Source organism: Chinchilla lanigera, unplaced genomic scaffold, assembly GCF_000276665.1.
Source record: "Chinchilla lanigera isolate Chin_1 unplaced genomic scaffold, ChiLan1.0 scaffold00026, whole genome shotgun sequence".
NCBI classification, from domain to species: domain Eukaryota; kingdom Metazoa; phylum Chordata; class Mammalia; order Rodentia; family Chinchillidae; genus Chinchilla; species Chinchilla lanigera.
Window position 1 is genome coordinate 6,776,873 of NW_004955427.1, and position 26,158 is coordinate 6,803,030.

General features: G+C 39.0%; 1 protein-coding gene across 1 annotated transcript in view; it reads right to left on the reverse strand.

Moving 5' to 3' along the window:
* Positions 1 to 26,158, reverse strand: part of Cblb (Cbl proto-oncogene B, E3 ubiquitin protein ligase) — a gene marked incomplete at its 5' end in the record, with an annotated part of 211,246 nt that overhangs the window by 175,222 nt on the left and 9,866 nt on the right. The window contains 1 exon segment of the mRNA XM_013515156.1: positions 21,903 to 22,153. Coding sequence (XP_013370610.1) covers positions 21,903 to 22,153 — 251 coding nt within the window.

A 26,158-nucleotide genomic window follows, 5' to 3' on the forward strand; every position in this document is an offset into this window, starting at 1 on the left:
TGTTCTGAACACAAACTATCAGACTTTAAAGAGAATCAGCAGGTGTAAGGTAGGCTAGCCACAAGTCCAGAAAGGTCAAAGGAAGTTTTACACCACTTTCTCTAAGGACATTTCGAGATATCACCTACACCAGCAGTAATGAGGCAGTTCAAAAAGGTGAGAAAAGATTTCAACCACAATGGAACAGAAGCTTCTAGGGAACTTCTATGCCACATTTTTAGACTAGAAAATTTAACATGTACAACTTACTATAATTCTTACGTTATTGTTCTCCTAAAAATAAAACAATGTTAGTCACAGTCCATTCTGTTTTTTCTCTTCCATTCATTGTGTAGTAACTGCAGAGAAGACACTGCTATTTCTCTAATGTAATGAAAACATATTTTAAAATACCATTTTACACAGCTCATAAGATATGCCTACTTCACGAAACACAGGTCATTTTTTTAATCTACTTTTGCAGTTTATGATGAAGTAAACACTTTATGATTAAAAAAGAAATAAAGTAACTATGAGTATCACTGTCTTTCCATACAGACCTTTACCACAGTAAAGGCAAATCAACTCCCACACAGAAAACTACACCTACCTTTATGGTACAGAACTCCTCTAGAATCAATTCGCCCACCCTTTTTTTCTCCTGAGAGAACAAGACCCTCTACCCATAATTCCTAAATCTATTCACTTCACAAATCCTCCAGTTATTTTTAGGATGCCCCAAATTTCCAAGAAGAAAATCCTTTCGAAGTTAATCAGCATTCACTTTAACTTGAAAATGTCATACCATTTAGTCTAGAATATCACAGTTTTTAAAAATAAAATGATACACTAATTTTCAAAACACTTCTTCCTATTTCTTGCTGATTACCTCACTGCAAAAGCAATGTATGCTATTGAAAGCCATTATAAAAAAAAAATCAGTTATTATCGCAGAATATCTAATTCAAAACAGCACTTAAAACTTTTCACACACAGACATTTCATTTAAAGGGATATCTCAGGTTATACGTAATTAGTAAAATCAAGAAACCCAATTACTATGTATGTATACTTAATGTGCCTCTCCCATCAGTGGGGAAATTCTGACGCTTTGGTGTTAAGAGATAAACAGTAACAAAAAGGAAATAATGCACAGTGATGGTTGCAATCGCTCTCCTTTCCCTGTTAATACCTGCTGTCAACACCAACACAACTTGTAAGACTCCTACATCCTTAATATCATGATGGGAAAAGCTTTCTAATTAAACTGACTTAATGGGTGGCCAAAATGGCCTAGTAAGGCTGTTCACTGTTTATAAGACAGACGTTTAGGTCCTTGTACAGGAAGTACTATTTCCTAAGGCACATTGTTCTGCTGTACATAATACTTCCCTAGACTCAGCACTATAAAGATCTGCTTTTTCTGTTATAGGAAGTGTTGAAAACCCTGAAACAGTATCAGTCTTATGAGCCATCATACAAGAAAAATCCATCAGACTTCGTTGTGATACGCAGATGAAAACTAGACTTGTTTGTAGACGACCATCTGTGCCACTAAACTGTTTTTCCAATCAATCAATAAATACCTGTCACTAATATTGTGTTAAATTTAAAAAATAGTAAAATACCTGATTATACTATTTCAGAAACAAAGGTATGCATGTTCCTTGGCTTCTGAGAAGCTTCATGTGAAACAAAATGTCTCCCACTACTTTGATGAGAGCATGCTAGGGTTCTGGTGTGGCCTGCTCCTTCCCTAGGAGTCTACTGTGATTAAAGGTGTGGTCTGAGGGTGGTGCTATCTATGGGGCTGTGGTAGAACCTCTGGGAGGTGGGACCTACCGGAAATTCCTCAGGTCACTGGGATACACGGTAAACTGTGCAGGACTTCGTGTGAGTTCTGACGAGGGGGCTGTCACTAAGGGATCCCAACACTCGCACCCACCCCACCACGAGGTCCTCCCCAGAACTGCAAGCGCAGTGTCCTGGAGGCTGGGAGCGGAGTAAGCTCTTTCCCTTTGTAAAGACAGATGTATACTGTTTTGTAGTAATACAAAAGTAATACAAGGCAAAATGCAAAGAAAAATTACCAAATTAAAAGTCAAGCTGTGTCCTCAAAAGTCTGTTCAGGTGTCAATGGGCTACCTAGCGTACACGTGGCATGTGGTCTAGTATAAAGCTACAACATATGAAAGACAAAATTACGGATCAGTAGCACCAAACTTTAAATGACTAGAATTGAACTGATGAGAAACAGCTAGCTTAGCAAACATCCAAAATGCAAACCTTTGTTATTTAAGTATGAAATTGGGCTGTACAGTACCAAAGTAATTTCCTTTCTTGTTTTATTTTTTCCAATATACACCCTTAAAGAACATCCATATAACTATGTTCATGGCTGAAAGTCAGAAGAGCAAAAGGAAAGTATAAAAAGCAGCCCAAATCCCCAACTTCTATCCTGCCAAGATATCTAACACCACCGACCACCAACAGAACGCACTTTCACACACGTCTGAGTTCGATGTGTACTTTTCACTCACAACGAACTTGCCCTGCCTACAGCTAACGCCTACCCAAGCACCGACCTGGGCAGAAGCAAACAGGAAGTCTCCACAGCCTCCCAGCTGGCTTCAGGCGTCTTCCTGTGTGGGTCCTGAGGAAAGTGAGTATCCCTCAACTCATACGGGCATCCAAGGGACCAAGATAGAACTGAATTTCTGTACCACCACCAACAATGCAAAGAGCAGAAGTTCAACTTCTAGCCCTTGATTATCCAGAAAATGCTTCAAAAGTAAGACTATCAGGGCTGGGGGTGGAGCTCAGGTGCCGAGCGCTTGCCTGGTATGGTGAGGGTTGAGGACCTGGATTCCATCCCCAGGACCACTAAAAGTTAAGGAAAGAAGTGGTGTGCCAGGAATGCCTGCAAGGACGAAGTCCGTGGGAGTGGGAAGAAACCATCAGGACGCAGGCAAAGCACTGTGACAACCCATTCGACAAAACCGTCAGAGATCTCCTTGAGGAGGCAGAACTCACACTCCGCTTTTGCCCCTCCACCAAAACTGAAAAGTCAAGGGGAACACTTTTTAGGGAGAGAAAGCAATTTGAAGAGGCAGTAAAATGGAAAGTATTGTGGCACAATCCGGGAAATGAAAACAGTGAGGATGAGGCTGAAGAGTAATCAAGAGAGTAACAAGGTATTTTTTAAAATTATTTCAAATAAAGGAACATAAATAAAGCTACAAGGTGGGACACTGCAATGTGCGATTCTGCACAGTGAAACAGAAGCTATGGTCAAGAAAAACAGGTTGAGGCCAGAGTTAGCCAAAATAATCCCAACTTGACAGAACTGGAAACAAAACCCACTATAAAACTTTTATAATAATACGCTGGCTTGTTATGATTGTGAAAGCAATGATGGCAATTATTTCAAGAAAGTGTAAGATCATGTCTGAATACTATTCTCCGGTTTCATGGTAAGAGATGTGCACCACACAAAGATTTCTGTGTGTACAACGCTATTCCTAGTATGTTCATGAACCTAGGATTATGACCAACACTACCTAACAGAACCTCTGTTATGGGATTGTGAAATTTTACTTTAATTTGCATTAAGAAAAATGTTACACAGATGTAAAAGGTCCCAACTTCATGGTTCACAGTCAAACTTTTAAATATGATAGTTCTGAATAGCTAACATGTAACAAATAATTAAACATGTAGAAAGTGGTTTCACTTAAAATTTTAATGTTTCATTTCTATACAAACACAGATTCTCAACACTGCTTCTAATTATAGATCAGCAGGCAGAAAAGTTACACATGTGGCTGCGTGGCCGTTTTTATCCTTCCTAAAATGCCACATGAAAACATAATCCCCAGCTGATTAAAAGAAATACTTCTAGCCCATACAAGATTAACATGCCCAATTTAATTAACTTTCTCTGGCTTATGCACTATTAAATTTCTCCTTCCATCCACAGAGGGAAAATAAAATTGAACAAAACAAAAACAAATCAACACCACCTCCTGCTATGATTCGCATACGTCTTAGACTCAGCAAAGCTCAACTGAAGCCTAAGTCTTCCACGCAGCAGTGCAGGGAGACGCGGCCCAACGCAAGGTATTTCGTTCATGGGCTGATCTGCAAGTGCCCGCTCTGACGGGCCTGGGAGTTACTGTGAGACCTACGGGGTTCTCACCCTTCTATTGCTTCCTCTTTCAATGTCTATTATCTCCTGTACATGCCTGACTGACCTTTTCTTGTTGTGCCATGAAGCTCTCAACAGAAGCCAAGCAGATACAGCCACCCAATCTTAAACTTCTGGGACCTAAATTCTGAGCTAATTAAACCTCTTTTCTTCAAAATTACCTTGTTGTAGGTGTTCTTTTACAACAAGCAGAAAATGAATTAATACAAAAGTTTATAGGTTGAACAATGCTGTGTTACTATGCATTTCCTGCCCATATAAATTTCAATAATGCCTGCCAAGTTTTATGATGCTGCTTAAGTAGTACTCTGCTCGAGATCATTGTGCACCCATCTGTCCTTCCTGCAACACGTATTAGGTACTGCTAGGTGCAGGACCCGAGGTAAGCACTGGGGCAACAGTAGTAAAGAAAAGAAAGAAAGGAACACTGTGGCAGGTTCTAGAAGGATAGGAGGATGGTACCATGAGAGAAAACAATGTGTGGAAAAATTTGGAATGAAAACTCAAAGACTTCTCTGAGGAACTGACATTTAAGTTAACATCTGAAGGATGACATGGCTGCAATAAAAAAAAAAAAAAATTCAGGCCATTCAAGCGACAGATGTGGAAGTCCTGAAGGCCTGGAAGACAGACAAAGGGTGAGCAGCTGGGATCATGAAGACCTGGGGAAAAGTGTCTCAAGACGGAGCTAGAAATCTTCAGGGAGATTACGAGAAAATATTGAAGGAAAATTCGTCACATAAGTAAACAAGGTTCTTATGTCCTATTATTTCTCTAGGTTGTGGACATCATAATTTCCATTCATTTCAGCCTCATGATGAGTAAGGAGAATGGATTCAGATGCTGGCAAATAATGCAATTCATTCTGTAGCAAATTACTACAACTCAATGGGGGACAAGGGTTCCAGAGAACATTCCAGAATCTTGCCTCAAGCCCAACAATGAAAGCAAACCAACTCTTTTTCTGATAGACACAGCCCGGACAATGACCACAAGCAGTTAAACATAAAGACAAAACTAAAGGCTTAATATAAAAACTAGTAACTTTTGCTTTTTTATCGTTAATTTGGTTTCCAAAGTATTAATTCAGTAGGCTATTCTTTCTCTTTCTGCTTACAATCCCTTGACTTCTGTGAGTAAAAAATGCTGGTACCACTTATTTAACTAACAGTTGAGTTCCATTCTGACTTAAAAGACTCACATTCCAAGGTAACTCAAATAATTTTATCATCAAAACTTCAAAAGTTCCTTATTTTTCTAACTCATTTACTATCAATAATGAATAATCCAGACATTTCTTGAAATCTTTCAGCAATGTAAATTTTAAAAAAGTAATTCTCAACTTTACTGAAAATCTCCTGAGATACTTGAATCACTAAAAATCAGTATTTCAAAGATTGAAACTTCATAATTAAATGCAGTCTTCAATGTTTTTGAAAAACTGAAAGTATTTTTCTGGACTTTAAGTTTGCGAAGTCCAGAATTAACTTGCCCTCTCAAAATAATCACTACCTAGCTCCTCTATTTTACTTTATATTTAACTGCAAAAGAGATCATTAGCGTTCTTAAAGAATGTATCACTAAACATTTTCCCAAGGGGGTAGGGAACAGGGTGAAAGACTGGGGAGATGTTAGTCAAAGGATAAAAACTGCAGTCAAACCTGAGGAACAAGTTTAAGAGATTTATAATACAACTTGTGATCGTTAATAATAATGCATTTATTGTATTCTTGATAAATGATGAGTGCAGATATTAAATGTTCTCACCACAAAATACACCAAAAGATCAGTTTGTGAGGTAATACAGATGCTGCTTAGTCTGACTGAGCCATCCCACAAGGTATACATCTATCAAAGCCTCCTGCTGCACGCCTACCACACGCAATCTTCACACACTCACTTAAAAAGCTCGTAGCAAAAAGTGGAAGAACAGTAGCTTACCCACTGTACATTAAAATGAATTTGAGTATGCAATACAGGCTACATGGGAAGAATGTAGCCTAGTTAGTAATATCAGAATTCTACACTTCTTACATTTCTGATTTCATCTTGAAAACTTCTTCAGACTCCTAATACAATGGGCTTTCTTTCACCCAGAGTCCAAGAAACTCCTTCTTAGATAGTGGGGCACAATAGCTGGCACTGTTCCAATTAAATAACGCCAACCCCCACTTCTCCCAGCGACAGAGCTGAAGGAAGCGCACCTGCACTTCTAAACACTGAAGAGAAGCCAGGTTAGCACACAGTCATGCACCGCACAAGGGCGCTGAGGTCAATCACAGTCCTAAGTGGTGGTCCCAGGAGATCAGGAGGGAACTGGGACACTCCTAACGCCTACTGACTTCACAGCAGTACGTTACTCATGCGCCTGTAACACACTCGGTGCTCTCCTACTTAGATATGAGGCGGCACAGACAATGATGCATTGTACACGCTTGATCTTCACAAGGAACCACCATGTTACTGCTTACTGCACTCACTACTATACACTTAGCACTACGTTAAAGTATGCCCCCTTCTACTTCTTTCTACAAAGAGTAAAAAGGTCAATACAGACCCGTCTGGGATACCTTCCCTTTACGAACAGTTTCTGAAATCAGAAGACCTTCTCAGTCAAGTCCAGGGTTCCATTTACTCCCTCTCTCCAATAAAATTACCACGAACTGGCTCATACCAGGTCAAAATAATTTAGCCTGGCTACATGTTCCACAAACTACCTCCCATGAAATGACATGAAATGAAATGAAACGAGGATTAGCACGATTCCCAATCTCTCTATAATAAATAAAATTAATTTTCACTATAGAAAAATTATCAGCCAAGCAGGGAAGTGCACCCCCATAATTCCAGCACTCTGGGAGCCTGAGGCAGGAAGATCACAAACTGCAGCCCAGCCTAGACAACTCAGGGGCTTAGTAAGAATTTTTCTTGAAAAAAAAAATTGAAAAGGACAGCTCAAGAAGGTTCCCAGATTACTCTGGCGAAACACAGAACACATCACAGACGGGATACGAAAGAAGAAAGAGGCTGTGTTTCGACCTCCATTGTTATGAAAGAAAAGTCTTTTTGGAAAGATTTTAAGGGCAAGTTTCAGTACCAAAAGCTGGCCTGAGAAATGGGGCAAATGCGTTGTTTCTGTACATGGAAGAATCCCAGCCGAAGAGAATGGTAAAGCAGAGAGAACCGACATCCCACACCAGCGAACTCAGACACACAGTTCCACCCCCACCTCGGTACAGGGAGTCAAAACAAACCGCTGACAGACCCGAACAGCTATGTGAGGGGGCGCAACAATAACACGGGTGGAACACAATGCTCTGTTTTCCTCTCAAATCTGTTTCCAAGTCTGCGTGGCTGATGTAAGAAAACAGCCATCCCTTTCTTTAAAAACCCTGTCCACATGTTCAGTGTCCCAGATGTACCTTAGAGCTGCTCCACTCACACAGCACCAAGAAAAGGCGGGGGTGGGGGGGATCCAACTGTTCAAAAGAGTGAAGCAAGCACAGAAGAAACTTAGCTGAAAGGTGAAATGCAATTTTCAAGTTTGAAACTCCTTATCTGTATCAAAGAACTCCATCAATTAGAACACAAAACAATTCCCAGGACAAAATCTTCTTCGTGATTTGTGTATGTGTATGTATGCACCCCCTCAGGAACTGTGAACCGAACCATCTGCTTGCCACAAGTTGTAAGGAGGATGAAGTCCTGCTGTCAATAATATAGACCAAATGTTCACCACTGGACTGCTCATGTTGAAAGCAAACATTTTTGGAGGAATCCCCAGTTGCTGAAAACTCCTATGCATTCGGAGCTATGAATACAACACAGCACAGAAACAAAAACAGTCTTTGAAGAAATGTTAAAATAAGAATAAGAGGAAGTGAGAACACTTATTGGCATTCACACGTAAAACTAGTAAGTCAATAGGAAAGCTATGAAATATCCCCACTATTTTGGGTAGTTTGCAGGTACAGAGATAACGGTGAATGGATTTTTTTTAGGGATTTATCTTACAAGTATTAAAGGTATCTACAAGAATATACCACTAAAGAACGGATTCCAAATCATAAATTTCAAGAACTCTAAGAATATCATTTCACTTAAGACATTTGTATATATAGCTGCTTTAAAATGTAATTACTTTGTAATAAATAATGGTATTATTATACTTACACATTTTTTCCTTAAAGAAAAATCACTGGTACTTGGGAAATCTGAAGAGGGTGGGGATACAAATTCAAGAAGGCAGACATCAGCCTGTTCATAAACAATTCCCAGGTTAAATTTCTCTCTCCCTCTCCCCTGCAGTCTCAGTTCGTGTCTCTCTCTCTCTCTCTCTCTCTCTCTCTCTCTCTGCTTAGGAGTTCTTAATCTGGGAATAAATCAGGATTTTCAAATAATCCTACAGTAATCTGGTGATATAAACATTATTACTGTTAGATGTTTGCCAGGTATGAAGCACTGTTATAAATATTGTAAGAGACACGCAAGCGGGATTTCCCCTTTTAAAACATGCACGGGACAGTTAAAATGGCACGTCTTATCACCACTGCACCAAGATAGCAATGTTTGACAATATACAGTTAACTGCCACACGAAAGGCCTCGATAAGTGCTGCGGTGGTCAGAAAATGCTGAACCCTGGTGTGTGGGTGGGAGCAGGGTGAGAGCTGCTCTAGCTCTATCAGTGATAGGAAAGGGGATCTGAACAAACAGGAAATGAGAAAGGGAGACAAAATGGCAAAAGGAAAGGCAGGCACTCAACACAGCTCACCACAACTAGTGAGCAGGCTCATCTGAAAAGCACACGGAAGGGTTTCAATCCTCCTTTCCAACAAAACTCCTTTAAAAGCCTTACAGAAATGTAGCATTCTTGAGGGTTCCTTAAAGGACTTATGACGGGAAGGGTTCCTACAGTGCTAATAAAGAAAGCACAGCGAAGTGAAAGGCTTGTGGACACACCCAGGACTCCATTCCTACCTGAGGCAGGGCAATGCTGTTCCCTATCTGCAGACATAAAATCAGTTGTGTGAGGGGGAGTCTAAGAGCACGCAGGGCAGCAGAAATTGCTAGGACACTCTTTTAAAAAGGCAGCTAACCGGGTCACAGCTGATAAAGTCAGTGGTTATCATACAAAAGTTTAGAGACCTGTACTTAATAACTGTATCAGATGACGGGAGTGTGTCGCACCCACAGAACATACAGAAAAGCCCCTAGGTTAAATGTCTGCCTGACGTTGGTGGCACATCTTATGTGAAGGAAAAAAAAGTCTAAATTAATTGTAATTTAAAACTATTTCACACATCAGACCAGTGACACAAACTAGGAGGCGCTGGTCTAACAGTACTTTAGCTACTTATCACTGACTACCAACAGTTGACACTTGTTTGCCCTTCAAAGACCACAATGGGCAGTGATTCAGAAAGCCTCAATGGCAGAAATAAGGGAGAAAAGAAAGCAGCAGAGCACACAATAACGAAGTTGTAAAACGCCAACTTTCTAAGGTTGCTACAGAAGACCTTATGGATAGCGTAGCTTTGGCAAACTCTGCAATAAGGGCCCAGACAGCGAGTATTTTCAGGGTGTCTGTGGTAACTACTCAGCCCGGGCCACTGTAACCACTGACACTAACTAGGGGAACAAGCACGGATGTGCGCCACCAAAATGCACCTACAGAAAGGAGCGCGGAGGGATCTGGTGTGCGGGCGGAAGCGTCCTAAGAAGCAGTACCGTGGAAAAAGCACTGTGAAAAGTTACCGACTTCAAGACTTTTCTGCTTTATAAAAGCAGACTTTTAAACACGTATTTGTAAGGGAAACAGTTATGGAGGACAAAACTTACACATTTTGTAGTAAGAACTTACTGTTAGGACTTGAATCTGTGAAAATTTATTTCAATCCAATAAAGGACATGGGGGCGGCCAGTATAGAAAGTAAGGTTTTCTAGTATTTCTGGAATAAGAATAAACTTAAAAGCTCTGCATGTCATTACAATCCCAAAAAATCAAATGTCCCGTGGAAAATTTTATTTTATTTTATTTATTTATTTATTTATTTGGTTTTTCTCCGGTACCGGGAACCGAACTCACGACCTTGCGCTTGCCAGGCAGGCACTTTTGCCGCTGTGCTAAATCCCCAGCCCCACCGTGGAAAATTTTAGAATGAAAACTGAAATGTTTTCAGCATCTATAAAACGACTTAAATTTTATTTTTATTAATATGTTTTAGAAAAATATTTAGTTAACCTTTCCAATTCCTGAAGGGGAAAAGAAAACTCTTTGCTGATCTAGACAAAACAAAAGCCTAAAAAGTCAAACGCAACATTTCACACACCTATATCCACATACAGATATTCACAGAAGGTATGCTTAAGAAACGCAGCTTTAAAGTCCTTCCATCTGGATTTGACTAATGAATACAAACTGTCATTTAAAAGAAAAAAAAGTTAACACTGACCAGTTGACCCACAGTATTAACAATGGTGTGAGGAAGATGAGAAAATAGCTATTTTCACAACCATAAAATGTGCTAATTGTTCAGATGTGTCCCTCTGAAATAAAGTTGAAAAACGCACTGCAATGCTAAATAGCTCTGGCATGCTAACAGCTGCAGGCTCAGACATGCCAACTGGCAAATTAGTATCACTTAAACATACACCCCCTGTGAATACATATACACTCCCCCATCGAGGCCTCCAATCAATGGTTTTTTTTCCAAATAGAAAATGGAATTGCAGTACTTGACACTGATCCTTTGGGATACAGATATTGATAACCCATATAAATAACATAATTCTTGTCTCTCATATTTCAATCTTCCTTACCTATTACAACTAAATATTTGGATCTAAGCATAACAGACAGTATATGAAGTTTAAAAAAGAACATATTCTAAAAAAAAAGAAGACAGGGTCATATTCCCTTTTATAGGGAAAATATGAACCAGTCTAGCACCTTTGTACCTTTAGTGCCTTTACTTATTAAACGATAAAAGTTGTTTCTTCTCTCTCCCAAGAAAATAAGCAAGAATAGAAAAAGTTTACATTAAAAAGTTTCCACTGGTTGGGGGAGTAGCTCAGTGGTAGAGCACTTGCCTACTGTAAGGTACTAGGTTCATGTGAACATTGTGTTACTTCACATACATGTGATTTTAATTAACATTAGATGTGTTATAGACACAGACAATTTACTACATAGTAAACAGCAGACCCATGATTCTGCTCTGTCTTATTTTTTCTAGTTGCTGAGACCAAATACCGAACAACCAAAGTTAAAGTAGGAGGTTTATTTAGTTCACAGTTTGTAGAGGCTTCAGTTCACAATTAGCTGGCTCCAAGGCAGGGTGACATGGCAGAGGGGCATCACAGAGTAGAAAACAGTCCATGGTGGGCAGAAGGCAGCAGAGCAGCAAGGAAGCAGCAAGCAACAAGCAGGCCAACAGTAGCCCTCTTTCTGCCCCTTATATTCTATACAGGTTATACACCCTTAGGATAGGTAGCACTCACACCAAGGGTGGGGCACCCTTAATCCTACCATCACGGTCTGAATCCATTTTTGAATCACACCCTTAATCTCAGCATCATGCAAAATCCAGCCACCTCTGAAAAGTTCCACCTATGATCACAAGAGGCTTTGGAGAACATCTAGATATAAGTCTTAACAGGCCTTACTAACAATCCAAAAGAGTGCTCACAGTAACTGTAGTTAACTAGTAATCAAAACTTAGAATTTAAAACACAATTATGGTTTTTAAGGAAGAAATGAATATACATATTCAGGGAAGAGTCTTTTACATTTCTGCCTTCTGTGACAGATCTGACTGGTTTTGTTTACCACTATCCTTTCAGAAACATTTATACAGCAAGCAGCCTAAGATGATTCCAAAAGTCCCTCCCTCTGGAACAAAGAGAAAGTTTACTGTCCAGCACAAAAAATAGGACGTCTTCTTCCAGGGCAAATTTACTGCCCTTTATACAGACTGAGATTCCCCAGGCTTGAGGTTCTTCCAGAAGGTAAAACACTGTACACGTACTTCTCGACTTGGGGTCAGACAAAAATAATGAGACTCTGTCTCATGCTGTTTCTGTGACTAAATCTTTTTTCTCTGATCAGAAGACCTTCCTGTCTTCTGGCTGCATCTATGAAGGTATGGCAAGTCAACTTCAGATTCTTCACAATTCTTGACAATATATATTTTAAAGAAATCAACCTGAAAGCCAAGTTATCCAGTAAGATATGTTCAAATAAACTATAGTTCAGAGGCCAAATTTAGTCAGGCACATGTTTTTGAAAATAAAGTTTTATCAGAACACAGCCACGCCAATTAGTTACACACTATGTTTCCTTCCTAGGACAAGGACACAGGTGACAGGCTGCCAGAGACCATCTGGCAAAGTCTAAAATATTTATTATCTGACTCTGCATAGTTTGTCGACCTCTGTCTGGTTTAACCCATCCGACTGGCCACTTTTAGAAATAGTAATTTACTCTTGTTTAAACCGAAATGCTTAAATTGAGTCCCTAAAGTCTGATTTGAAATAACACTTATTATAATATTTGTATTTTAATATTAAAGACACAGTATGAATGTGGTAGTTTTCTCTATGCCACCAACAGGAAAAATAATTCCTGCTTCTTTATTTGCAAAAGAGAAAACACTGTAAGCAGATTTAATGATGATGATGTAACTGACAAGTAACTATTTTAATTAATCCTCCAGAGCTTGTCGCAAAATAAAGGAACAAAACAGAAAATCCCAGTCCATGGATAATAAGGGCTACCCATATTACAAATTTTAATTAAATACACATATAGATCATTAAAACTTTCTGGAGACAGCATTTATGCATTAAAATTAATATAATGAAGTATTTACTGATATATATGACATTTATTATTGTTGAATTCACCATATTTTTCAATATAAACATAAAAATTAATAAATCCATGTTTTATTCTAGTATAAACTCGAAGCCCCCCCAAAAACGATTATAAAAATTGGAACATTTCTACATATGCTTCTCAAGTAATTTTGTTTGGCATTATACTGATCCAAGCAAAACTTTTCTCACTTTACTGACATATACTCTAAACAGTTCCAACCTTCTCCCTCTCCACAGCATAAATTTTATACTGCCATATTTGCTCACTATTATGAGTTGAACCGTGTACTCCAAGGAGATGTTACCTATCTGTCAGTGTCACCTTATTTGGAAACAGTGTCTCTGCAGATGCAATGATGAGAAGACCAGGGGGTTATAACTGGTGTCTTTATTGAGAGGAAACTTCAGCAGACACATCCAGAGTCAAAGACACCACGTGGTGACACGGGGGAAATGGGAGGCCCATTGCTATAAGCCCAGGAATGCATGACACTCCCAGAAGCTAGAAGAAAAATGAAAACATCACCTGCTTCCCTTGGGGGCTTGGAGTACGGCCCTGATGACATCTTGACTTCAGAATTCCAATCTCCAGAACTCTGACAATAAACTTCCCTTGCTTAACCAGGCAGCCAGCTGCTGATACTTTGCTACAGTGATCTGAAGCAACAGTCATGAAAGTGGTGTATTACGGGGCTGAGGATTTAGCTCAGCGGCAAAGTGCCTGCCTGGCAAGCGCAAGGTCGTGAGTTCGGTTCCCGGTACCGGAGAAAAAAAAAAAAGAAAGTGGTGTATTACAATCACATGGTCAGGTATTTAAAGTAACACGTTTCAATAATACATTGAAATTTTACTTAATCAGTTCTTCAGTGGTTCTATGAGACATGATAGGCCTCAATGTCTATTATCTTAATCTATAAAGGGTATCTTATCTAAGGACTCATATGCTTACTGTGGTACAATTAGCATACTGGTGATACACAAATGTCACTCAAACCAAAACTCATGCTCAGTAAGTTTAAGTTTAAGGAGACAAAGATTGATATAAAAAATTTAAAAACTAAATACCTCAGAAATACTCTACTTCAAAATTGCAAGAGAGAAGTACTATTTTACACCCTACCCAATTAACGCTGAATGCTAATCTGCTTGTATTCTTGGAAATTCCACTTCTTCATGAAATCACTAAAAAATAAGACTTGTCTCAGGCTAGATATTCCAGGCTAGATTATTCCTGCAGCCTGTATGTTTTATAAACAGATCTTAATTTACTTTTATAAGAAACTGCCAAAGGAGCTTTCTCTAACTAAATAACAAATCTGCCACTTGAAAGACATCATTCATCAACCTTCTTTGTGGGAGAACTGTTATGCGACTAAACACAGGCATTCTACCCTAAGTGCTTCTAGATTTTAATTATCAAATTTGAATGTCACCAGATATTTACTGAAAGGAAAACACCCATTTTAACAAGCTGCTTTAAGACTGAGAAACATAAAAGGTATTCACCCACAAAGCCAGATTCACTTGACCCTTGTAGGTTTGCTTATAATGTCTTACCACGTAATGGTTATCTGGGGATTTGTAAACATTTAATAAACCCTAATCTACATAAAATTTGGCCAGTTTCAAAATAAAAATACTATGTGTGCATGATGTATTATTTGGAAGGAATTAAAACTAATGCTAATAAATTTCTTTTTTCTTTTTGGTTTTTCTCTGGTACCGGAAACCGAACTCACGACCTTGCGCCTGCCAGGCAGGCGCTTTGCCACTGAGCTAAATCCCCAGTCCCACTAATAAAATTTTAATAACTAAGACTAGCAGGAGTTAGGGGCTGAATCGAATCTCTTTGGGGCAGGGGCTAAGAATAAGTAAAAAAATAAACAGCATATAAAGGAGTACATGTAATCATTTTATTAATTCTTTAAAACCCAGTGGAATTCATTTTAAATAGCAGCTAGTTTTGTTCTCTTGTGTATTTTGAAAAATATATACCCCAAAGAAAACGACTGACCTAAAACAAAACCTTTCCATTCTTCACTTAAACAAAAACAAGAAAATGATTCTGTATCTGGTTAACAAAGCAGCACGGGTGCAGTTAGCCAAATACACAGGGCCATGAAGCCCTGAAGAGCCAGAGTCTGCAAGCCCTCACCTGCTCCCTCGTACAGGAGCCCTTTGTTTAACTGAGGAAACATTTGTCTAAATAACTTTCTTGTGGCCTGGGCTTTCTCGGCATGCTCAAGAAATGAGCCCCTCTCATTTCCGAATTTTAGAGAAGTCTATTCAGATCTCTCAGATGCTTGACATATGCATGGAAATATTCACATCAGGATTAAATGGACTTTTTATTCATTTATGGTAAACCAATTGCAAAACTATGTCCAAGTTTGCTAAAAAAAATAAAAAAATAAAATAAAAAAAATTCTAGTTCCTACCGGGCAGACACACTGCTGAATCCTACTAGACTTCTGAATCCTATCCTGACTTTTGAATCTAAGTTACATATTGTTATTTTGGAATATCAAAACTTAATATTTTAATTGCTCTATTCTTCATTTAAAATAAAAAAATCCTAGAATACAAATATAAAACAATTTAAATAGCATCTGAATATATTAACATGCTTGTTACAGCCTATTTTGATTTATTGAGAAATCACACTTTCTAACTGAAATTTGTCCCTTGTTCTCATGAAATACAAAATAATTGTAATTTTCAATACTAGCAAACAAAAAAAAGATAACTAGAAAGATGAGGTTAAGCTGTTTTTTTTTTTCCATTTTCCTACCTTTCCTTCAACTCTGTCTATCCTCCTTATTTACAAAAGCTTTGTTTCCATTTCTTTCCTTCTTTTCTCCTTTTCTTCTTTTCCCATCCTTCCTTTCCCCCTCCATTCTCCCTAAGCCCCCGCCCCATTTGAAATTTTCTTCCTAGTTCACAACATCTACTGTACATTTTGGTCCTTATTACACTTTTGGTTTCTCATTCCAGAGGAACAATGCAGTACTTAAACATGTGTCAATTTATTTCACTTATGAGTAGTATGGTCTCAAGGTGTGTTCCACTTACCTAGCAATGTCTCAAGTTTATCCTTCTTTATGGCTGAGTGGTACTCCATTGTATATTAAAAAATCTTTTTCCTTTCATTGGTTGACAGGCATTTCGGCTGTTTTTAGCTACTACAAACTGTGCCACTGTAAACACGGGTGTGCATATGTCACTGTGGTGTGATGCCTTTAATTCTTTCAGGAAGATACCAAGAAGGGGAACAGCGGGGCCATACAGAACCTGTAGTTCCAGTCTTCTGAGGAATTTTCACATTTGCAAAATTATTTAAAGGAATATAAACCATTTTCTTTTGAATGTCATTAAATATTAGGAATTTCATACAATGGAAGGCGTACAAAAATCTCCCTAAGATTAATTCAGTTGCAAATAAGGAATATGAGAACAAAGACAGTATTCGCACTAGAAACTACCCCTGGATTGGAGAAAGGATTAAATACACTGACATGCCAGGAGCAACATTAAATCTGAGAACATGAGCTCTTCACCTTTTCACGCTGAAATGTCCGAGAAGAAAATAATGTGAATAGCCAGAGAGTAACTTCAGAACTGCAAAGTGTAAACTGGAATCAGAAAGCAACAAAAGTTACAAAGAACACCAGAAGAAATGGCGTGGGACCGCGAGGTTTCTCGAGTGCAAACCCTCACACTGAGTGCGCAGCACTTTTTCTCACAACACGCCAAACTGACTACGGGAAGATGCGGTGTTTAATGCGCATGGTAAGCTGGGCCATTCTTCTGTGAGGTCTACCGATTATTTCAACTACTTTTTCAAGTCCAAATTGTACATACAGGACAACCTCTGCATAGGAAGAACTGAAAACTCTTGAGGAAAAACTACTTTGACCACCATGCAATCTGCATATGTTTGTGTTCACACAGATTCAATCGTGTTGATTAATACATTATTCTCTGTCCAAAGTATGATGTCCACATCAGGACAGGAAGAAAGCAGGCGGGTTTGTTTCTGGCTTTGTGGCTTTTCTTCTTTTTTTTTTGGCTTTGTGTTTTTTATAGCTGCTGCTTTGGCTTTTTGTGGCTTTACCTTTTTGTTTTTTTGATAAAAATTAATGTGTACAGATATACACATACAGTTATTTGTATTTGAGCATCTTCTCGTATATTTTTCAAACAGCTGCATAAATCTGTGAAGGTGTTTCTCAGCATCGTTATTAGTACACGCTGGTTACGGAGAATATGGCTTCCACCTGGCAGAGTCACACGCGCACGTGACACACTAGTCATCCCTCCCAGCACGACTCTTGCCAACCAGACCTGCGGCTGCACATTTCTGAGGGAAGGGGAGTTTCAGTGCACAAAACCTGCCACCCCCGATCATCCGTCCTTACAGCCCCTTCCCGCCCCCTTCCTCCCCTCCTCTGGTCTAATAACGACTATGCATCCTTAATATATCAGTTCCAAAACAATCTTGCTTCCAGTTACAACACAGGTATGAACAGCAAGCCAATGGTGTACTGTTCTTCAAGGGGAAAGGGACCTTAATAAATAGCATTGTGTAAGTTTTTCTGTAGATAGCCAGGTCACCGGGAGAACCATGCTTTGCCTAATGTTTTGCTTTGCCTTGTTTTGTCTTGAATTTCAAATACAGCCTGGTCTTCTATAAGCACTGTTTTCTACGCTGGCGTAATGTTCTCTTACATGTTCTTCAGTGTGAAGAGCTCTGTGTGAAACTTGCACCCCCACGCATACATACAGCCCATTTTGTCTAGGAGTTAATTTGTCTTCTACATGACTGGTGTACAAAGAATGAACCAGGGGCTTTAAAATGATATTAATAAGACAACATTCATTTTTTTCTCTCCAGCATACATTTTTAAAAGCCTTCATTTTCTTCACAGCATGATAAATGCAGAGGTACGTTTCTGCACCTAGGCTGACTTCTGGTTTTGTTTCAGTGGTGAAACCAACTGTGGGTAGTCCTGGGGGATGGGCAGTTACAGTTCCTGTTCCCTGAAGCCACTCTGAAAATTCTAAGTAACCTCTGACCATCACCTACAGGTGTCCACCACCAGGCCCTGCTGAGCACGGATCGATGCGTCATTTTCTGATGAAAGAATAAATATTACCATTAAAATGGCCAACTGATGACACATAGAAGAAAGACACCTCAAATATCACCAGTAACTGTCTTCACATCCATCTTGACGTTCACCACCAAAAAGCAATGACACACAGTTTCTCCTTGTCCCTCAAACAAGACTTTTCTACATGTTCACTCATCCGTTTACCCTGCTACACATGCAAACCTGGCGTGCGCCAGAGATCACTGAATCGCTGTTCTCAGGGACGCCAGCTCAGAACGCTCTACACACTCAGCTGAAGAAGCACCCATTCAATGTGAGGTTCAGCTGCTTGCTCAAAAAATAAAGTGAACAGATAAGAGCCATACGGAAAAGTGCTGCACGAGAAGGAGGGTCACTGCTCACAGTCAGAGCGGCACACAGCCTTGCGATGCGCTTCCTCTGCAAGAGCTCACTGCTCTGCCCATGCGCAAGCAGGTCTCCACTCTGCCTTAAATGTCTATTTCAGCATTTATCTATTGTCTATTTCACATTTCTCTGACTACAATTTCTGTCTCACTCCTTCCACAGGACCTGAGTAACTAGGAAATATATTGAGCGCTATTTATTTTTTAAATTTTATTTTTCTACTTATTATATTTAACACAAATTAATTTTAAGGAGAACAGCTTTAAAAACTCAGGTGATTCTTCGGCAATCAATTAAAGCAGAGCCAGTTTCAGAACACTTGAACTTTTTTCCATTTACACTTAACTGTAAAATAAGTTCAGAAAGAAGTTTAAGATCGGTACAACACAGGTGCGGTAACATTACACATCTTGATTCATCTACTCAACCAGCAAAATTTTCCTAATAAAGCGCAAAATCACTTGACGCAATGCTGGTTTAGTCAATGAACTCCAAATTACTATTTCTACTATCCTTCAATTTTAGCTTAGTAATACTAATACCCCTGAGTTATATGCAGAATGGAAAGATTACTCCAAGAATTTATAACATTACCAATACTTAATGTGTCTTACATGTTCGGCAGAGTCATTCTACTCAATGATATACTGGGCTTCCTAAGCACCATGCGAACATTCTAATAACTGTGTTACGTTCCACAGAGCAAAATGCCAGAGTTCCATGTGCAACAGCACATTTTAGGGCAGTCTACCTTTAGAATCCTCAGGGAATTCTGGAATGAGTGTGCACAACTATATTGCTACAAATCAAAAGTTTACAATACTAAGAATGAAGCACTATTATGAATTATGATTAGACAATTACTGTTATGATTTGTGTTTCAATGTTCCCTTAAAGCCTCATGCCATCATAGATGGGGCTTTTACAGAGGTGGCTGGATCTACAGTGTGTGACTGATTCATGGTGCAAAGCCAGGGTCAAGGATGCTAGGATTTAGGGCATGAGTGCTACCTGCCCTAAGTAGCCTGGCTAAGATATCAAGGATAGAAAGAGCTGTGGTCATTTGCTTGCTTGCTTTGCTTACTTGCTTTTGCTAGCTTCTGCCTGTCATTAACTGTTTCTCCTTTGTGTGGTTCGTCTGCAGAGACACCCTGCCTTGCTGCCAGCTGATTATGGGCTGTGACTTAACCTCATAACCGCTAATCATGAGATAATTAAACCTTCCCTCTCTTAACTTCTGGGTGTTGGGTATTTTGTCTTAGCAATAAGAAAAATAACTAAGACAATTACCTAACATAAGCTTTGCATTAAAAATGCTGGCCAAAGAACACCATCAGAAAATGTGAATTAGATTATAGTAAAATCTAACTAACTAACAAATTCTACATTATGTTTGAATTTAGGAAAGAATGAAAAAACTCACACAGACACCTAAGACAAAGACATAAACATGAAGAATTTATAGAGTTGCCTTATGATCAGCCAACATTACATGATCTATCACTGTCTATGAAAACCCATACACAATCAACTTCCAGAAAAGTCTCCTTGAAATGCTTCATAAAAAGGCAGAACTATTAAAATTTGTAAATTAGTGGTAATTATAAAATATATATGAGTAGGAAGTGTTTCATGTCTCTATGGAAAATGTAGAAGTTGGATTCAAGTTTACCAGTTCTTACTACATGCAACTAAAACGTTGCTTGTACTCAAAGTCCTAGACCTAGAAGGTCCTGATACCCTATAAAGTAAAATTTAATGAACTGCCTGACGGAATCATCAAGAACCCCAGGGATAGTAAATTTGAATAAGTATTATACACACACATTAAAAAACCTTGTTTTATTAATCAGTAGTAGGACTACAAAGAGAAGAAAGTTTTTAAATAAACACCTGGTTTTCCATAACTTTGGTCATCATGAAAGCCTGTAAGAATAAACAACCATTATGATATTTCTTTACTATACTTCTAGAAAGTTGTGGCAATTCGAATTCTGGCTGGTGGTTCTGCACAGTCTTAAGAGTTTTAATATTAAAAGGCAACAAGATTCACCACCCTCAAGATGTATGTACAGTGTGGTCTAAGAATATTAAGTGATGAGCTCACACTTACACAATTAAGTATAAGTACGTTATAAGTATGTTAGAGTTCATCACTAATTTAGAAGCAAATTTTATATATGTAAAACATTTACAGCACTTAACCCTTAGCAAAGGTGTTTTTCTGTGTTTCCATTTAATAGTTTTATCTGTTCTGGCTATGGTTGTTTGGACAATATTTACAGTCTATATACCTAGATAACTAAATTTTCCATTATACAATCCAAATGAGTTGAAAGCTTAAGAGCATACAAAAACCTGCACACAAATATTTATAACACCTTTATACATAATTGCCAAAATTAGACATACAAATATTTATAACACCTTTATACATAATTGCCAAAATTAGACATAACGAAGATGCTCTTCAATAGATAAGTGAAGAAAAAACCATACTCTAACCATACCATGGAGTTTTTTTTTTTTTTTTTTGGTTTTGGTTTTTCTCCGGTACCGGGAACCGAAGTCACGACCTTGTGCTTGCCAGGCAGGCACTTTGCCGCTGAGCTAAATCCCCAGCCCCCATACCATGGAGTTTTTATTCAGTAACCTAAAGAAATGAGCAACCAAGCTATGAAAGACATAAAGGAACCTTAAACATATATTAGGTAAAAGAAGCCAGTCTGAAAAAGTTAGACTGTATGATATCTGCAGAAAGCAAACTACAGACACAGCCAAAGATCAACGGCCGCTGGGCTTCAGGAGGAGGGGACACTGGAAAGGGACCAGTCGGAGGTAGCACACAGGGCACTTTTCAGACGGGACATTGTTCTTCCTGTCACTGCCATGGTAGGTAGATGACATTATACATTTCTGAGCCAGAGAACCATAAAACAAAAACAGCGAACCCTAATACAACCTCTAGACCTCAGCTGATAACAAGGTACCAATTTTGGTTCAGCAGCTCTAACAAATATGCCACACTAATGCAAGATGTGAACTGGAGAAACTGCTTATAAGCAAGATTGGGTACAGCGAACTCTATTTTCTGAGCCATTTTCCTGTGAACTTGAAACTGCCCTAAAATGAAAGTCTATTAGAAAAATAATATTGTCTTATGAACTAGCCATCATCATAAGTTTATATAAAACTTAACAGGAAAAGTACATAAAGCGAATGCTATTCCCCTGAAAGGAAGCACGGTGACACGTGTGCCAACTCTGAGGCAAAACACAAATAGATGACCTCTGTTTACAAAATCGGAAACGTCCTTACCTGTCCTGTGACTGTTCTTCATACATCCTCTCCTTGCCTTCTTTGAAAAGTCTTATAGCTCGTTTTGACTTTTTCATTAGACTGTCAATGTAGATTTTAAAATACTCATTCTCGCTCAGTTGGGCGAGCTTTTGGTTGTCATCGTATTTACTCAAGATAAGTCGCAAGTGCTGGTACGTATCAGGTAAAATATCAAGTATATACGGTGGGCTATTTTTCAACTGGAGTTTGGGGTTTTGACACAGTCTTACCTAAAAACAAAGACAAAAATAAAGTATTTGTACATGAACCATACTATTTCCTTTCACAGCTAAATGAGAAACGAATGGAATTATGACTATGTCTTCATTTTTCATGACATATGATCGTAAGTTACTAACTCCAGATGACAAGTGCAAATATTCACATTTTTCTTAACATAAGCAACTCCCCCCGTCTTGTCTTCCTATGCCGGCTTTTCTGCCTCACGCCCGTATCTCAGTCCCAGACATCTGAACGGCCTCCTCCCCAGCGTCCCGCTGCGCAGAGCCCAGCAGAAGCCACGTGTGCTGGCCACTGTGTGCGGATCACAGTACGGCACTGCGGTTTTGAACAAAAATGAGGGAATGTCCTTTTTCTGCAGGCAACCGAAGCCTCACATTTAGACACTACTTTACTACACTGAACTCACAGTTCAAAGTTCTCTGTTTTGGCATATCGTTTCTGAACCCCCAGGAGGACAGAACGAAGAGGTGGAATTGTAACAACTGAGTTATTAAGCAGTTAAATGGTGTAGGGTCAGAATGAGTCTGTTCCACCTCGCCCCATGTCTAGAGGGCCCATAGCATGCAGAGCAGAACTGTTCCGCCCGTCCGTCAGGTGGTGCCCGATCGCTGGGGCGTTCGGGACTGCGCACAGAGCTGAAAATACCTCGCGCCAACAGAAAAAGGGCAATTCAACTAGCGCTGTGTTCACTTCTGGACGGTGGTGTGATCCGCCGAAAATAAACAAGCCCCGCTCCTTTTACCCCCACTACAAGAGCACCAAGAACCCAAGAATTAATTTTTTTTAAAATGAAATCTTCAGTATTTGCACAAGAGCAGACATTGTGTTAACATTGCACATTCGTACAACACACTAAATCTACACCTGAAAGTACATTTACTGAGGGGAGAGAAGTAAGCTTCTGGGTCATTCCCACAGATGGCCCTCTTCGAAAGCCCGCATCCTACATCCTTTTGTAAAAGTTTTAAGTGCAAGATATTTTAAACCCAACGAGTTGAAGTTTGTGCCCTTTTCCAGTATGACTTCCCTTTATGACACTTAACTTCCAAACTGTTGGGTGGTACTGCAGTGGCCAAGGTCATTTCTCACAGCAGGCTGATGGGAAGTTGAGTTGGAAATACTTTTTGTTTTGGTTTGGTTTGGGCTGGGTTGGGTTGGGTTTTGGTTTTTAAGACAGAATCTTGCTATGTAGCACAGACTGGCCTCAAACTCACAATGATCTTCCTGCCTCAGCCTCCTGAGTGCTGGGATTATAGGCCTAAGACAACTTGCCTGGCTTGAGAGATAAAATTCTTATATTGTGTTTAGCGGAAGTTACATGTGAGGCAGGCAGTCACTTCTGTAAATATTTAAATTAATGTCAGCAGTCTGAAATAAGCAAGGCACAGAAAGAAACACTACATGATCTCATTTATATAAAGAACTAAAATTTTTAAAAGTCAAGTAAGCAGAAACAAAAAGTAAAATACCAGGGCCAGGGAGGAAGTGGAGAGAATTAGGTGTAGGAGTACAAAGTTACAGTTAGGTAGGATAAACAAGTCTAAATATCTAATGTACAGCATGAGAATTATAGCTAGCAGTGTTGTGTTGTGCACTGAAATGTTGCTAGGAAGATGGATTTTAGGTGCTCCTGTCTCAAAACAAAAGGTAACAGACATGTTATTTCGTTTGAATATAATCATTTCACTATTTACAACTACATATATACAAATATCACACTGTATATCTTAAATATATACAATAAAAATTCTTTTAAAATTACAATTAAAGCCAGGGAAATAGCTCAGTGGCGTAAGTGCTTGCCTGGCAAGCCTGAGGTCATGAGTTCGATTGCCGGTACCAAAAACAACAACAACAACAAAAAATTACAATTAGAAAAAACAACATCTTCAGGGATACTTCAGACGCCATGGTGCGGAGCCAGAAGATCCTGTTTAAACAGCAGCATGAACGCATCTCACGGTGCTGAGCACTTGCAATGGATGCGGAGAACGGAGAAGAATCTAACATAAAATGTGCAGACCCCAAACCGAATCTAGACTATTTCACTGGAATTTGCAGATTTATCAGCTTTTTAAGATTTACACTTTGTAGTGAATTTTTCTCATTCTTGAGACAATTCACTTTCATACCATATTTTGCATTTGTACTTTTTTGTGTTCTCACAAAACATGGACCTATCCCTGGGTAATCGTAAAAGACCCTAGGACAAATGGAAAACAGCTGAAGTGTAATAGTCTCAAGGACCACAAATACAGTAAATTACACAAACAACAAATGAAACAAGAACACTTCTACTCACTACTTTTAAGAAATCACTGTAGCTTTCTGTGTGTGTGTGTGTGTGTGTGTGTGTGTGTGTGTGTGTGTGTGTTGGGGGTGTTGGGAGGGGATCTGGCTCAAATCACCAAGCGTCAGACTTTAAGACAACCAATTCTTACATTAAGCATGGTGTTACATCTTCTTCCGCTTTGCACACAGTGCCAAAAACAGAACTGCTTAGCACAGGGAACATAACTAATAAACATATAAAAGGTAAGCTGACTGACTGTGGGAAAAAATACACACACACACCACACACACGCACACACACAATTTTGTATAAATAGTTCAACTGCATCATTTCCTCTGTTTTCATAATTGAATTCAAATTGCTAACTTGAAAGTTTAGGCTTGGTTTAATTATTTTGATTTTCAAGCAACTTCTTGGAAAGAGAGGATGGCTTCTCATTTATAATATTTGATATTATAATAAATATCAAATATTTATAAAGTACAATTAAAAGCACTGATAAAGTTTTTCTCCTGTTTTTTATTTTTGTGACACATGGACATGCTCAGAGATGCTTATTCTGCCCTAAAGACTGATGAAGTTCCAACTGTCAATGATTTAAACAAATCCTGCCTGAAGTGTGACATGGTTTTACACCTCTTTCATGCAGGAGATACTCTCATGAGTACACAGAAATTTCAAGAACACTGCCACCAACTTCCTACAGTACGGTTTAATTTCAGGAACATGTCCAATGTCGTACAGGCTGATAAATTATTAACTTGTAGTTAAGGGACAAGGCAGTGTCAAATGCATTTCTTCCACTAGTGAATTTTTTAACCAATTCATAAAAAGTTTCTCTCAGGTTTTTTTTGTAATTCCATGTGGGACTGTATTACTTTATTGGGTAAGACTGCTTGAATAACTACTGTACACCAGGTACTGAGCTTAGTGCCAGGAAATTATAGATGACTAGAATATACTTCTTGCCTTACAGAGTCTGGCAGAAGAAACCTAGTTCTCTATAATTAACTTAAGAGTAATGTAATTCTTGCTCTAAGGGATCTTAGCAAAGATCCCATCCAATCCCCCCTTTTACAGTTAAGGAAACTAAGACCTACAAAGATTAAGAGACTATTAAAAAATCATTCCTCCAACACACAAAGCCTGCATCTTCTAAATCTCAGGCTGCCTTTCTAACTATATCACAATTTAATTAGAATTATGCATATAATTAATGGACCCTTCTAAACTCATTTCCATTTTAATTTTATTACATTTGCAAATATACATGAACTTCAGGACCCATTTCTTAATTCACAAAAGTTTCTAGTCAGGCACTGTGTCAGTAGAGGGGAATACGGAGAGAAATAAATCACAGACTTGCCCTCAAGGAGCTGCCTAGTCGGAAAGCCAGTGGCTTAAGGAAGTATTACAGGGTGATTTAGGGCTGCAAGGGAGGAGATTACAAAGTGCTGTAGGAGAAAAGTCGCATTTCACTCATATTCACAAGCGCTCCAATAAGAACATACCTAAAATTGCAAACAAAAATGTACCAGGCTAAGCAGTAAGCCCGCGGCAAGGCTGTGGATAAGCGGCACAGGAGACCTACATAAGCTCTGTAGGCTACACATTCAAAGCGCAGTGCACAACGCTGAGCTACTACGCACAGTTCATCGACTGGATTACTATTAAGCCCTATGATTTATGAGAGCTTCTG